At 34.6% G+C, this 14,417-nt stretch overlaps 1 protein-coding gene across 1 annotated transcript in view; it reads right to left on the bottom strand.

Moving 5' to 3' along the window:
- LOC102017970 (zinc finger protein 624) overlaps positions 1–14,417 on the bottom strand; it is a 60,529-nt gene that overhangs the window by 6,194 nt on the left and 39,918 nt on the right. The window contains exons 8-11 of the mRNA XM_005399322.2: positions 11,670–11,758; positions 10,350–10,415; positions 6,129–6,255; positions 5,292–5,387 (exon numbers count right to left, since the gene is read on the bottom strand). Coding sequence (XP_005399379.2) covers positions 5,292–5,387; positions 6,129–6,255; positions 10,350–10,415; positions 11,670–11,758 — 378 coding nt within the window. The remainder of the gene's footprint in view (positions 1–5,291; positions 5,388–6,128; positions 6,256–10,349; positions 10,416–11,669; positions 11,759–14,417) is intronic.

Raw genomic sequence — 14,417 nt, forward strand, 5'->3', positions numbered from 1 at the left:
CAATGCTGATATTCTTTTCTGGAACATGAATGTGGCACAGCGCCTGCCTGGCAAGCACAAGGTTGTGAAAAAAAAAAAAAAAAAAAAAAAAAAAAAAAAAAAAAAAACAAACCGAAAATATCCATATCAGTGGCACAAGTGCTTGTCTGGCAAGCATAAGATTCTGAGTTTGGTTCCTGGTATGAAGAAAAAAAAAACTTAAAAAAAAGAGAAAATATCCATATCAAAGCACAGAATGTTAAAAACCACTTAAAAAGCCTAATAGACATATAATATAGAATGAAAATGTACACTATAGATGGAATCAGAGTCCAAGGAAGCTAGGAAGAAGAGTGAAAATGAGAATTTGATGAAATAATGCCTGAGAATTTTCCAAAATGGATTAAAAAAATCATCACAAAGTTTAGAAGCCAAATGAACTTCAAGTATGAGAAATAAAAAGAATACTACATTAAAGCACATAGTAAAATTGCAGAAAACCAAATTAAAAGTAGTCATAGGATACAGAGATTTCCTTGAAGGAGTAACAATTAGATTACAGGTTGTAAAGTACAGCCAAATCTAGTCTACTATCTATTTTTGTATAATTTTTGCAGCTTTAAGTGATTAAAATATATCAAAAATATAACATATCAATATTATACGAAATTCCATTTTTTGTCCATCAACAAAATTTTAGTGGAATACAACCACATTCATTGATTCATGTATTATCTGTGGATGCTTTTGTGCTACAATAGCAGATGAAACAGTTGCAACAAAGACTTTACAACCCTACTGCTTTAATTTAGATTTTAAATGTCTCTAAAGGCCCATTTATTGAAGGTTTGGTTTCCAACTCAATGTTTTAAGCTTGGAAGTAGTGAAAATTAGCAGATTGGGCCTACGGGAAGGAAGTTAGGTCGCTAGGTGTGTGCTCTTGAAGAGAAATAGGATCCTGGCCTCTCCATGTTTTCTGTCTTTGCTTCCTGGCCACCATGAGGTAAATAGCTTCTTTGACATATGTTCCTATCCTATCATGAGGGATAACCTTGCCACAGGTCCACAAGCAATGGTCAAATCAACAATATACTAAACCCCCTAAAACTATGAACTAAAAATAAAACTTTCCTCTTTTTAAATTGATTTATCTCAAGTATTTATTAGTGATTGCATGCTAACTGACATACCCACAGAGTCTAAAATATTTGTTGCCTTCCCTTTACATATGGAGTTTGCTAATTCCTCAGTCAGATAGATGCCTGACTCCTCCGCAGAATCAATGCAAGGCAAAAATGATTGAAGGACACCTTCACAATGCTGAAAGAAGACAACAGCCAGCCTACAATTCTAAACTTACCAAAAATAACCTTCAAAGTGAAGGTTAAAGAAATTTGTAGGCAGCAAAAAAGGGGGTGTGTAGCAGAATATGACACCAGCAAATCTGAATAAGAGTAAATACTGAAAGATGTTCTTTAGGCAAAAGAAAAGTAATCCCAAATATAATGTCAAAAATGAACAAAAAAATTAACTGAAAGGAAAGGTAAAAATGTGAGTAAATTTAAATGAATATTGACTGTATAGAACAATAATAATGTCTTGTGCAATTTGCTGTATAAAGTATTAAAATACATAAACTTCAAAAATATATTGACATTAAATGGGATAATCTGGTCTACATTCCCTATATAGTTTGAGAAGATGGAAAAACCTATAGTAGTAGGGGCTGGGGATTTAGCTCAGCGGCAAAGCACCTGCCTGGAAAGCGCAAGGTCATGAGTTCGGTTCCTGGTACCAGAGAAAAACCAAGACAAAAAAAACAAAAAAAAAAAAAAACAAAAAAAGAAAAACCTATAGTAGACTGCTAAATAAAAGTATCATGCTTTAGTTTCAGGGTTAACTGCTACACAAATAATTAAAAATTATATAGTTAACAAATGATTAGAAGGAGTAGAGAATGAAATATGATAAATCTATAAAGAAGGTATAAATAGGAAGGAAACACAGAAGAAGTGAAACATTTCCACAGTTAGATGGCAGAGTTAAACATTATGAAAAGTATTATGTACAGATGGACAAAAACTACAAAAGATATGAATTGTGAGCCTAGTTAAAAACAATGAATATGCCTCTTATAAAAGAAACACGTAAAACACAAAGATGTATAAAAAATAAAAATGAGCAGATTAAAGATATACCACACCAACAACAATCAAGAGAATGATGTTTAAATAATATAAATATCAGCAATAAAAGACTGAAAGGTAAAAACAACACTTCATAATGACAAAAGGTCCAATTTACCAAAAAGATATATGGTTCTAACTTTGTCTTTACTTAATCATACAGATTTAAAATAAATAAAGCAAAAAACTTTAAGTCTCACTGGGAGATTTAAAAAGTCTCAACAGCTGACAGAATAAGCTGTAAGTACATAGATCATAGCAACATACTTAACAATCTTGACTTCTTCAAATATCTAGACCCTGTAGCCAAGACCTATACATTACATGCTTTTTCCAAGTGCATACAGTGTTTGTAAAAACTGACCATGTGGCAAATAAATCAAGTTTAAGAAATTCATAAACTAAAATCATACAGACCATATCCTTTGACCACAGGAGGACTAAAGATAAGATATTAGAAAACTGCCACATGGTGCAAAATTTAAAAAAAAATACTTCAAAATGACACAACAAAGACATTACAATACTATGAACTCAGAAATTATGAAGATGCTGCATAAAAAGTGTCATACAGTCTTGATAGCCCTAAATACATTATTAGAAAAAAAGAGCAGCTAAAACTCATTAAGTATACACTTAAATTATTTAGCGAAAATCTACAAATTAAATCCTAAGAAGGCAAGAGTAATGGCATAATAAAGAGTAGAAAGTAAAAAACAAACTGAAGGCACAAAAAAGATAAAAAGAATGGTTCTTTAAATGCCAAATAAGATTGATAAACCCTAGCAAGACCGATTAAGATTAAAGAAAGAAGATACAACAATTTGATTATCAAGAATGCAAAGTGAGATGTCATTTTACATCTACATAGATATTTAAAAGATAAACAGAGGATAGACAGCATGCTAATAAATCTAAACTTTAGATTAACTGGATTGACTCCTAGATAAACATCACTTGATAAGCTGAAACAAAAGTAAGTAATAAAAATAGTTCTACAAGTACTATGAGCCACAATTAAACACTTTCTACAAAAAAAGCTTCAGGTCAAGATAAATTCAGTATATCCAGTGAATCTGTATGGCATAAAGCACAGAATCCTCCTCTCACAACTCTTCTCTTTCTCATTGTAATTTGACGACCTCGCCTCACAGTTTAGAGAACATAGAAGTTACTGTGACAGAATGCCTTGACCTTGCCACAAGCTGACCTACATCTACCTGTCGCTGCTTTTTCCATCTTGGCTAGGGTTAGAATGCAGGAGGTGACCTCTCTGTTCATCAAAGGTAAATGCCTTCTTTTTCTGTCAAGATTTTGTCACTAAATCTTCTCAAACACCTCAGTCCTTCCATGAATACTATATTTACCTTGCTATACCAATTTCTTCCTCTCCATTGCTAAAAGGTGCTCAAAGGTGTTCCTTTTAGCATGGCAATGTGCCTTGGAAACTTGCCTCAAAGCAAATCAAGAGTGCTTTTCCTTATATTTTCTAGGAGTCATTGCCCCATTTTTCTCTCCCTCTTTGAAAATTTGTCTCCAAAAACCCATGTAAAACTATCTCCATGTTTACCTTTCATTTGCTCATTTGTGTGTTACTTTTTGGTACTGGGGATTGAGCAAACACTACCATTGAGCTATACCCTCAGCTCTTTTCAAAATTTTTTACTTTGAGACACAGTCTCACTAAGTTGCCCACCCTGGCCTCAGACTTGTCATCTTCTTGCCTCAACCTCTGGAGAAGCTGGAATTGTATCTGTAGGCACCAGAAACAGCCATTGGTTTAAGTATAAATAATATTCGCTATTTAAAAAGAATATACGCAATGTATATGTGAAGTATGGCTGGCTTTATAATACAATGAACTATCAAATAAACTAGGATCCATTTATTTCTTTCCATCTCCATTACAATCATCTCTAATCAAAATGACTATCAACTCCTGCCTAGGCTGTTAAAACCACCCCTTATTGTCTGTTTTAAGCCCTTAAATTCCATCTTATGAACAGGGTTACTTTCTAAAAACTGTTAACTAAAATCTTTCCATGCTTTTGTACTCAGCTCATTTGGACTAAGCTCCAAACTCCTTACATCATCTCCTAAACCCTGCATGTTCCTGTCCACCACTCTAATCTCATTTGATACAGGTTTCTGTCCACTTATGGTTCAGTCTCATGGGCTTCTTTTGATTTCTAGAACACATGTTTTTTGCTGTATCAGGTCCTTGTGGCTTTGCTGTTCCCTTTGCTTGGAATGCTTCTCTGCTCTTCTCCTGGGTGGCTTCTTCTGACATCTCAGGTCAGCTTTAATGTCACCTCCTCCAAGGCTTCCCCCAGCCACCCCATATGAAGAAGGCAGCTTCATGTGCTTCCCATTACTCTTTCATATCTTCCCATTTATCTCACAGGTAAATGGCATTACAGCTATTGTTTCATTTTTCTTTACTTGTTAATGATCTATTTGTTGAAATTAAATCTTCAGGAGTACAGGGACCTGTTACATCTTCCTCTTTGCTCTTGCCTTAATACCTAATCCAGCTCACAGCATATAGCTACGTAATAAATACTGATTAAGTAAATGATTAACTAAATCACTGCATTTTGATTCTCAACTGATTTCTTCTTTGTACTTCAATTAGTTAAGTATCTGAAGGTTAGGATGAGGGTCTCCCATAGTGCTGCAGCAGCCTTGTAGGTGAAGAACATCAAATCACAAGTAAATGGGTTTCACTCAAAAGTAATCAGTGGTGAAGCTTAAGAGAGGATTTTCAGGGAAATAAACATCAGAAAGTGGTGAAACAAACGAGAACATAAAGTTAAATGGAAAGGACAGAACTAAAAGGGTATGTTATGAATCCTTGACTAAAGAAGAAATGAAGAAATTTTGTGAAAATTATGGCCTCAAGAAAGTCAACTCAGATGGGACACGGAGCCATAGGGGGAGGGTAAAGATGGGGGAAAGGAGACAGAGTGACAGGGATGGGCAGAGAGAGAGAGGAATGGGGAAGGCGCTCTTTTCTTTGAGTGGTTTTGGATAAATGCTACCAAAAATATTTCATATATTCTGCTGAATATCTCCCCATGACCCGTTATTTGAAAAACACCATTTTTACGGTTTTGGTTAATTCACCTGGGTAGGGGGTTCTCGAAATTTCTCTCACTATTGTCCATGGTCCTTTTCCATTCTCCAAATGATGTATCATATCTGGTTTAGAAACTGCAAGCCCTGTTCAGAGAAATAGGACTTTAGCTGAAGCTACAAGTAAAAACTATTACCAAATTCAGTTCTAATTGTTAATTTTCTGTATAGGGCAGTTATTGCAGGAAGTTTTTGAACTACTCTGTCCAATGTGATTGCCAGTAGTCACATGTGGATATTTAAACCTGAACTGTAGTTAATTAAAATTAAATAAAATTTAAAATTCACTTCTTCAGAAGGACTAGTCAAATTTCAAGTGCTCAAAAACTACTAGTGGCTAAGATTTACCATACTGGGAAACACAGATATATACTGGACACCTCTATCATAACAGAATGCTCTCTTATACGGTGATGTTCTAGAGAATCATAAAGCATCGCAAGGGAGCTCAGCAGTATGATCCCAATTTGGTGGGATCATGCAAATAATCTAAGTTCAGAAAAAAAATGAACACATTTGTTTCTTTCTAGAGGCAATGATAGCAATTCTCATTTATGGAAGTGATCAGAAAAAACGTTGGTTCTAAGTCTGTGGTACTTTCAACAATTTCTGATTCCAAAGAAATATGTGTCCTACTATGTAATGAGCACAGAATTTAGTTAAGAGGAAGACAAAAACTTCCAACAGTGTGCCTCTAAGATTGAGAAACTCTGAATGCCTCAATTCTAAACCAAATTCAGTAAGGCGCTTTTGAGGCTCTAGTCTATATTCTTGGCAAATGTAGTTAAATAGACAAATCCATCAACACAAAAAAGAAATTATCCTTACCCAGGGAGACCAGATTTCTGTAATTCTCTAGCATCACATCCTCATGCAGTTTCTTCTGTGTAGGGTCCATCAACCTCCATTCCTCCAAGGTAAAGTCTATAGCCACATCTTTAAATGTCACTGATTCCTAAAATAAATATAGTGCAATCACTGAGATTTTGTAAAATTAGACTTGTTAGGCATGCAGGAAATATGAAAGTAGGGAAGAACTTCAGAAAGCAGAATCACCAAGTGATTGTAAAGGTCAACCTGGCTGGGCGTGGTGGCACACGCCTATAATCCCAGCGCCAGCACTTGGGGGTCTGATGTAGGAGGACTGCCATGAATTCAAGGCCAGCCTGTACTATACAGTAAGTTCAAGGCCAGCCTAAAATATACAATAAGACCCTATCTCAAAAAACAAAACAACAACAATAACAAAAAGGTCAACCTGTTCAATCCTTACAGGATACATGGCAAGAATTTAAAATCACAAGTAGGCGCCTATTTCATGATGAGTTTCATCTGATAAAAGAAATTTTTTTCACACTATGTCAAATCTGCTTACTGTAAATTTTAAGTGTTAGTCCTACTATATTACTTGGAGTCAAATAACATGGTTTTTGGTTTCCCTAAGTCTTTAAAATATTTTATAACTGCCAGTAGGTTTTATCCAAATCTTTTCTCCCTTAAAACTGGTTTATCTGTTTTCAATCTTCTTTCAGTTCCAATCGATATAGTATGGCTTAATAAAAGATACATTTTATCATTTAGACACCATAAGTCCTCTCAGAGAAAGAACACAAAGCACAGGACTTTGGGGGAGGTTCTTTTGTCAGGCCATAATTAGCTATATATATTCCTTACTAATATAACTGAAACTGAGGCAGAAGGTAGACCTTTTTGAATATTTGTTTTGTATATTTGACTTTGGAAACGTAAATAGCTTATTTTAAAACAGACAAGTTTTTTTAAAAAATTCTAAAAGTTCCAAGTAAAATGAGTCCAGCTGGCTGCACAACCATTCATCAGAAACTATTCTGAGTTACTAATTTTTCTGTATGTATCTGTGATATGCCCTGAGGAGAAAAAGAATTTCAAAAATAAAAAGCAGAATAAAATGTTTTCAATAAATAATCATATTGGTGTTAGTGTCAGAAATGCCATCCTATAAGGGCTGTGTGTACAGTGTTGGATGAAGCAAATTACTACACTGATGTCAAAAACTAAAAATTTGGCATGGAAGAAATAAGAGACAAGTGTAACACTGATGAGATTAGCTTTTAAAAATGCATAATTCTGAGAGTGAATTGGAGGTGACAATGCAGATTTATGAATTATTTTACATTTAAGGAAAAAACTGAACTGTATTTCCTAGCTTCATCTATCTAAAAATGCCCAGAACAATAACTAATAAGATAGCATCATGAAAGCCAGACTGTGGCCTCTACAAATACTTTTCCACTAAAAAGAACCAAGCCTGGGAAATTTTTACACATTAAAGAGCAAGAAAGCTATCAAAGATTCCTCAAGTCATGTCTAAAATACATGTGACAACTTGAAGAGACCCACACTGACCAATGATGGGACAATAAGGATAATAACTGCAATGGATTTTAAAAATATCTAGTACATTTACATTCACAAGTTCATAATAAACCACTAAAAAACCTTACTAATATCCATTGGAGAATGCCTGAAAAATGGTAAGTAAAGGGAGAAAAAATCATGTTTTATTCTTTTTTTCCTATATCAGTGATGATAAAGTTTTTAGAGATGGAGTGCTAAACTGCAACCCAAAGTCCATTTATTTATTTCAACATGCCAACGCTGCAATTAAACCTGAAAATTAGGGGTTTAGTTTTAAACAAAACAACTCTACATTAACGCTTTTTGTCTTAAAAGAAAAACAGCATGTGTACTATAGGTTCGCCACCGCTGTCCTATGCAAACTATACAGCTTGTATAGTGATCAAGCACAATTAAATAAAGGATGAGGGGAGGTTTCTCTTTGTGTAACTACTCCAACTCATAAATAAAGAAGGAATAAAGAAACAATTAGAACATCACCATGTTGCAAACTCTCATAAATTAAAGGATCACAAGGGGCTGCTAACAGAAGAAACAGACCTCAGACATCATATATGTTCTGATGTGAATACCAACAATATGAAATAATACTGCCAAAATATTTTTAAAAATCAACATCTGAATCTGATCAAGGATTTAACTAACAATTTAAGGGAAATACAGGGGCAGAAGAGCAAGTTAAATAATCCCATAGGGATGCAATCAGTAAAACCCATACTGTGTGAAATTCTAAATCAATCCTGTCCAATAGAAATATAAGGCAAACCATATATGTGATTTTAAATTTTCTAGTAGCCACATTAAAAATAAAAAGAAATGGATAAAATTAGTTTTGATAATATATTTTATTTACATATATATAATTGTAACTTCAGGAATCAATACAAAAATTAATGACATACTTTATATTATTTCTTCACATTAAGTCTTTGAAATGTGGTATGCATTTTAAATTTTACCATGTCTCAGTTTGGACTATTCATATTTCCAATGGTCAACAGTCTCATGAGGTTAATGGCTTTTATTTTGGACAATGTAGCGCTAAAGTAGAAATGATCTGGTTTCTTTAATAAAGGGAACTAAAAAAAATGCGTACATGTAAAATAAAGGGCAATGGGTAGCAATGAAACTTCTTTTGAAGAACTATGCTAGAGAAAAAAAAAACTATTCAAAAAACATCACTAATGGTTATTCTATAAATAAAACAAATACTAATAAAAACCAATAAAATAATGACTTGTTGACAGTCATCAAAATATTGGTCCTACTAAAAATTACACAAAGTTTAATTTTAGTAGTTTAAGTTTAGTACTCATAGAAAAGATTCAAAATTTAAGGAGGAGCCAGACATTATTAATCCTTCAGAGATGCATTCTGTCAGAAGAATAAAACTAAAACATTTGAGTTGTTCACTATGACAAAAAGTAGAGTTTCCTAAGGTTCAAGATTCAAAGCCTAAAACTTTCAATATTTTCACCTTCAATTTTAAGACAAATAAATTGTTTTATGTTAAGACTCATTAGCCCAGTACTACATTTCAAAAATATTATGTGTAACACTGACTCACAGAATGTATGTTCTCATAGAAACAAAAAGAAAAATTGAATTTTACAAAAAATATTTTTGGAGTAAAATCAACTTTTAAAGTAAAACTTTCCAAACCAAGAACATAATTCTCCTTAAAAGCATAGTGAATACATGTCAAAGATTTACTTACAATACCAATAAGAGATTGTATTAGGAGCTTGACAAAACTGATTCAAAAGAAACAGATGTATAGATTAGGAAAAAAGAATGTTAGAATAGGTCGGGTATGGGGACCCATGTCTGTAATCCCAGCACTGGAGAGACTGAGGTAGAAAGATGGCCATGACTTTGAGGCCAGCCTGCACTACATAGTGAGACCCTGTTTCAAAAAAAAAAATCCTAGAATAAGATTACAAAATTAGATACAAACCTGGTAATGTCCTATAAAGCAATAAATGGAAATTCAGGGATTACCTTATCACTGAGGTAGAAATAATCTACAACTGTTTAATCTTCTACAAATTAGAATCTCTTTGAGGAGTTGAATGTTAATCAATAGTAAATAATAAGTCAAACAATAAAATATAATGTTCCCCTGCTGTGTCACGTGACCCTTAGGCCTATTAGACAATGGTCAATTACAACACTGAAAGAGCCAATATTTATCTTTTTGCCTTCTTCCTAAATTTTGGGTACTTTTTCTTAATTAATTTCTGATTCTGATTTTTTTCTGGGAAAATCAGAAGATACTATGCTCATAAAAAAATATGTTTAACAAATATAGTGAAATAAAAATCTAAACCAATTTAAACTGATCTTAAGGTTATTTCCGCTGATGCTGACATATTCTTCATATTTGTACATAGTAGATCTTCCTATACAAAGCAAAAGTCAGAGTGTGTGATGAAATTATATTTTATTCTTAATAATTATGATTTGACCATCTGCCAAATTTCAGGCTGCCACAGCTAAGAGAAGGAAAATAAGATTGATGCTAACAGCCCAGGAGCTATTATCCCTATCAAATATTCACCATGAACTAATAAACTATGAATATATTCAAAATTTGGGACAGTAAGAGGAAACTTCTCTTTTATGCCTCTTACATATGATAGCAGGTATTACCTTCACCAATTCTGTTTCTTCAGCTTGAAGATGTAGATCTTCACATGGCTGGGTAACTTCAGGGCTCTGAAGAGACACAGCATTAGATTACTCATTGACAGGCTGCCTCTGAGCTGTAGCTGAGCCTCAGTAGGCATCACCAGTCTGTTGTGCATGCAGTGTATGTGGGGAACCTCTACTGTTTTAGTAAGGCATAAAATTAAGGTCCTATTGTAATGACCAATCATAGTCTTCTTTCACTTTGTTTGAGATAATGACAAATACACACGATTGAGACAGTTATGGCTTTTAACAGGGTGTTTTAAACAAAGAATAAAAGCTCACTAATATAGATTACAGATAACTAGTATAATAAATTATATATACTGGTATTACCTTTCTTGCAAATCTTCAAAAAGTTACTGCTAAAACAGTTTTTGTCACTTTAATATCCATCCAAACACACGTAAGAATACACATATACACATTTAAATGTTTTTAGGGAAATGTTAAAAGATTCACCTTAAATATTTAATTTTCACTCATCTTTTTACAACTTTGCTACTTGAGTCAGTAGGTCACCCACTATTATCTGCCTCAGAGCCTTGCCCTTACATTCCATTCTCACCTGGGACAGCCTCACAAATACTTTGTGACAATTTAAATCCCATTTGGTACCAGGTGAAACCGAGCTCTCCTTATGAGCTTTCCATGCAGAATTTAGATAACAATAATCTCTCATCTTATAAGCAAAGCAACTACCTCAACAAATTATGTAACTACTTTTTTGTGGGGGTATATTTTACTTTCAACAAGACTAAGCTCCCTAGAGGCAAGCATTATGTCTCAAACATTTTTCTCTCCCTGTTATCTAATGAGGTTGGCCACTTCTTAACATGCACAAAGTGGGAGAGCACTGAGAACAGGCACAGGGGGAGTGGGCTTTATAAATTGTGTGTGTGTATTCATATATTTTTCTGGAAATTTCCTCCCAGTTGATAATATTCTGTTCCACTGCTCCATAATTAACTTGAATTTCATGGGAGCACTACAAATTTAACTCCAAAAGCAAATTTAGCTCCAAAAGCAAGTCATATCTAAAAGTAGCTTGGATATTTTTGGAAAGAACCTGTGTCTTAGTATTTGATTCAAAACGTTTAATGAATCCTTCCATGGATTATAACTTTTACTACTGATAAACCTAATTTTCACAGATCAAACAATTTAGTTCTGTTCCTAGAAAGAATGTGAATGAGGTAAGAGAAGCCACAGACTTCAGGAAATGTAGACATGCTCTCAAACTAGTATGGCCAGTCAGGAAAAGAGAAGACCCTAGCTTACCAGAGGGCCAACTGAAAGAGTCACAGCAGCCATAATCTTTGCCTCTGCGTTCTCATCTCTAGCAAGTGTAGAGTCTTGCAAGGCTATATCTGAGGAAGAGAAATAAGCCATGAAAATCAGTCTTGCCTTGGGATTTCAGATTCCGTGAGTTGGAATCCTGACATGCCAGTGAGCATGACCTCCCTAAGGGAACACAAAAGTAACCCGCAAGATCAGTGAGGGACAAAGATCCAGGCTCCGAGAGACTTGGGATAATGATACTACTAAATGAAGTCACACCTGGCAGGTCAGACATTGCATTACAAACTCTTAAAATATTTTCTCATTTAGTTTTCCCATCAACCCAGTGGGAATTATATTTACATTCCATAGATGAGGAAACAGAGGCTTAGAAAATTCAGACTATTTACCCAATGCCATGCAGATACATGATATGAAATCAATTTAATTCCAAATCCTATACCACTGATAGTGAACCTTTTAGAGACCAAGCACCAAACTGTAACCCAAGACCCACTTATTTGTTGCAACAATGCAATTAAATCTGAGTACTGTTTTAGTTCAGAAAAAAGCAACTCTACATTAAAATCTTTTGTCTTAAAAGAAAAACACAATAATGTGTGTGCTGCCGTGTTTGCCACGGCTGGCCGATGCCTTCTCCACACAAACAACATGCAGTGTGAAACTAAAGAAAATAATTCAGTCTTTCCTTGCCACAATCTCCTACTCACCTAACAATGAAATACTGTAAGAATCTCCTTTTGCCTAGCTTTCCTCAAGGAGTCAAATTATTTAAAAAGTCAGACACCTTAGTTTCATGTAAAGAGAACACCACAACATCAAAGTTTACATGATATTAGAAACTTTGGCATGACTGTCCCAATCTCATTTTCCAACAGTTTTCTATCTACTGCTTGTACAGGAGGCAAACCCAAATAGAAAGGAGGCAGTATTAATGATCATAGAAGAGAAAGTGGAATTTAAGGTACAAAGCATTAAGCAGTCATCCTCTTACACTGAAATAAATATACTTAATAAACAGTTGACACTGTAGAGAAATAGGGTGGCAGAGACTTTGTTCAGGTCCTATTTTTCTACCTCTGGTTAAGAAGAATCTTAATAGACTACATTCTTGCACTGTGACACATTACAATTATAAATGTAAACAGAAGTCTGAAGCAGGGAGAAAACTTATCATCTGAAAATTGAAACCTGACCTCAGTAGCTATGGAGTCAAAAAGAAAACTTAAAAATGTAATTGCTGAGGGCTGGGGATTTAGCTCAGCGGCAAAGCGCTGGCCTGGTAAGCGCAAGGTCGTGAGTTCAGTTCCTGGTACTGGAGAAAAAAAAAAAAAAAAAAAAAAAAAATGTAATTGCTGAGTTAGAAAATGAGACTACTGTAAATTAAATTTTCTGAATTGCTGCCAAAGCTTTAAAGAGACTCAATTTCTATTCCTAAATACTTTCAAATAAAAACATTAAAAAGAATAAAAAAAATAAACATTTAACTAAAAAGAAGAATTAACAAGCAAAGAGCTGACAAAGTCAGGAGCTACTTCTCTAAATAATAAAATATACAAGTCAATGGTCAGTCAAAACAAAAGCCATAAACCAAAAATATAAATAAGAAAGGAGCTCTAATAAACACTTTAAAACTGTTAATAGGCCAGGTGTGGTGCAACATGCCTATAATCCCAGCACTGGAAGCTGAGGCAGGAGAATTTCTGTGAATTCGAGATCAGCCTGGCTACAAAGTGAGTTCTAGGTCAGCCTGAACTCCATAGTGAAACCCTACCTCAAAAAAACCAAAAACCAAAACACCCTGTCAATAAAATTTCCCACAAAACCATTTCTGCTAAAAAATTTCCTAAAACTGACTCAAGCAGAAAATTTAAGTATTTGATGCAGCAGAGATTACTAATTTCTTTGCAACATCCAACCCCAGCCCCCTTCTATCTGACAGAGATTTGGACTCTTAGCTAAACAAAAGCTACTTAGCTAGAGGCATTTCCTAGACTCCCTTGCAGCCTGTGTGGCAATGTCACTAAATTATAGCAAATAGGATCTCAGCAAAAGAGATGTATCCTACTTCCTGGTCACATCTTTAAAGGGAGGTAGGTGCTTGAAGCTGGGTGTGGTGGTGTATACCTACAATCCCAACTCTGGGAGGTTGAAGCAAAAGACTGCAAATTTGAGCCCAGTCTGAGGAACTTAGCGAGACCCTCTCTCCAAAAACAAAACAAAAAACAATGCTGGAGATGTAGCTCAGGGCAAAGGCACTGCAAAATAAATACATAAAAATAAATAGTAAAGAGGAATTGCTTACCCTCCACTTGTTCCTTTCCTCTTCCAATGGCCTGGAATGCAGATGCTAAGGGAATGAACTACCTTCCACCATACAGAGGAGGACAATGCCCCTTAGGAAGCATGGAACAAAAAGATGGCATGAATCTGGGACACTGGAGCTGCCTACCTCCACCCATACCATCAACTCAGGTCATTGTATGAGAAAGACACAACTGTCTGTCTTGTTCAAACCACTGTTATTTGGATTCTTTTAAAACTGCCAAATTAACTTCCTAAACAACACTGAATGGTCATGAAAGAAAAAGTTTTCAGAAAAGTAGGGAAGAACAATGTTTAGTTAAGCCAAGAAAATATGTGCACATCTTAAAAATATAGACTGTACGATGTCACTAGTTTGTTTCTTATTTTGAGACAAGGTCTTGCTCTGCAGTTCAGGGTGGT

Source organism: Chinchilla lanigera, unplaced genomic scaffold (assembly GCF_000276665.1).
Source record: "Chinchilla lanigera isolate Chin_1 unplaced genomic scaffold, ChiLan1.0 scaffold00066, whole genome shotgun sequence".
NCBI classification, from domain to species: Eukaryota; Metazoa; Chordata; class Mammalia; order Rodentia; family Chinchillidae; genus Chinchilla; species Chinchilla lanigera.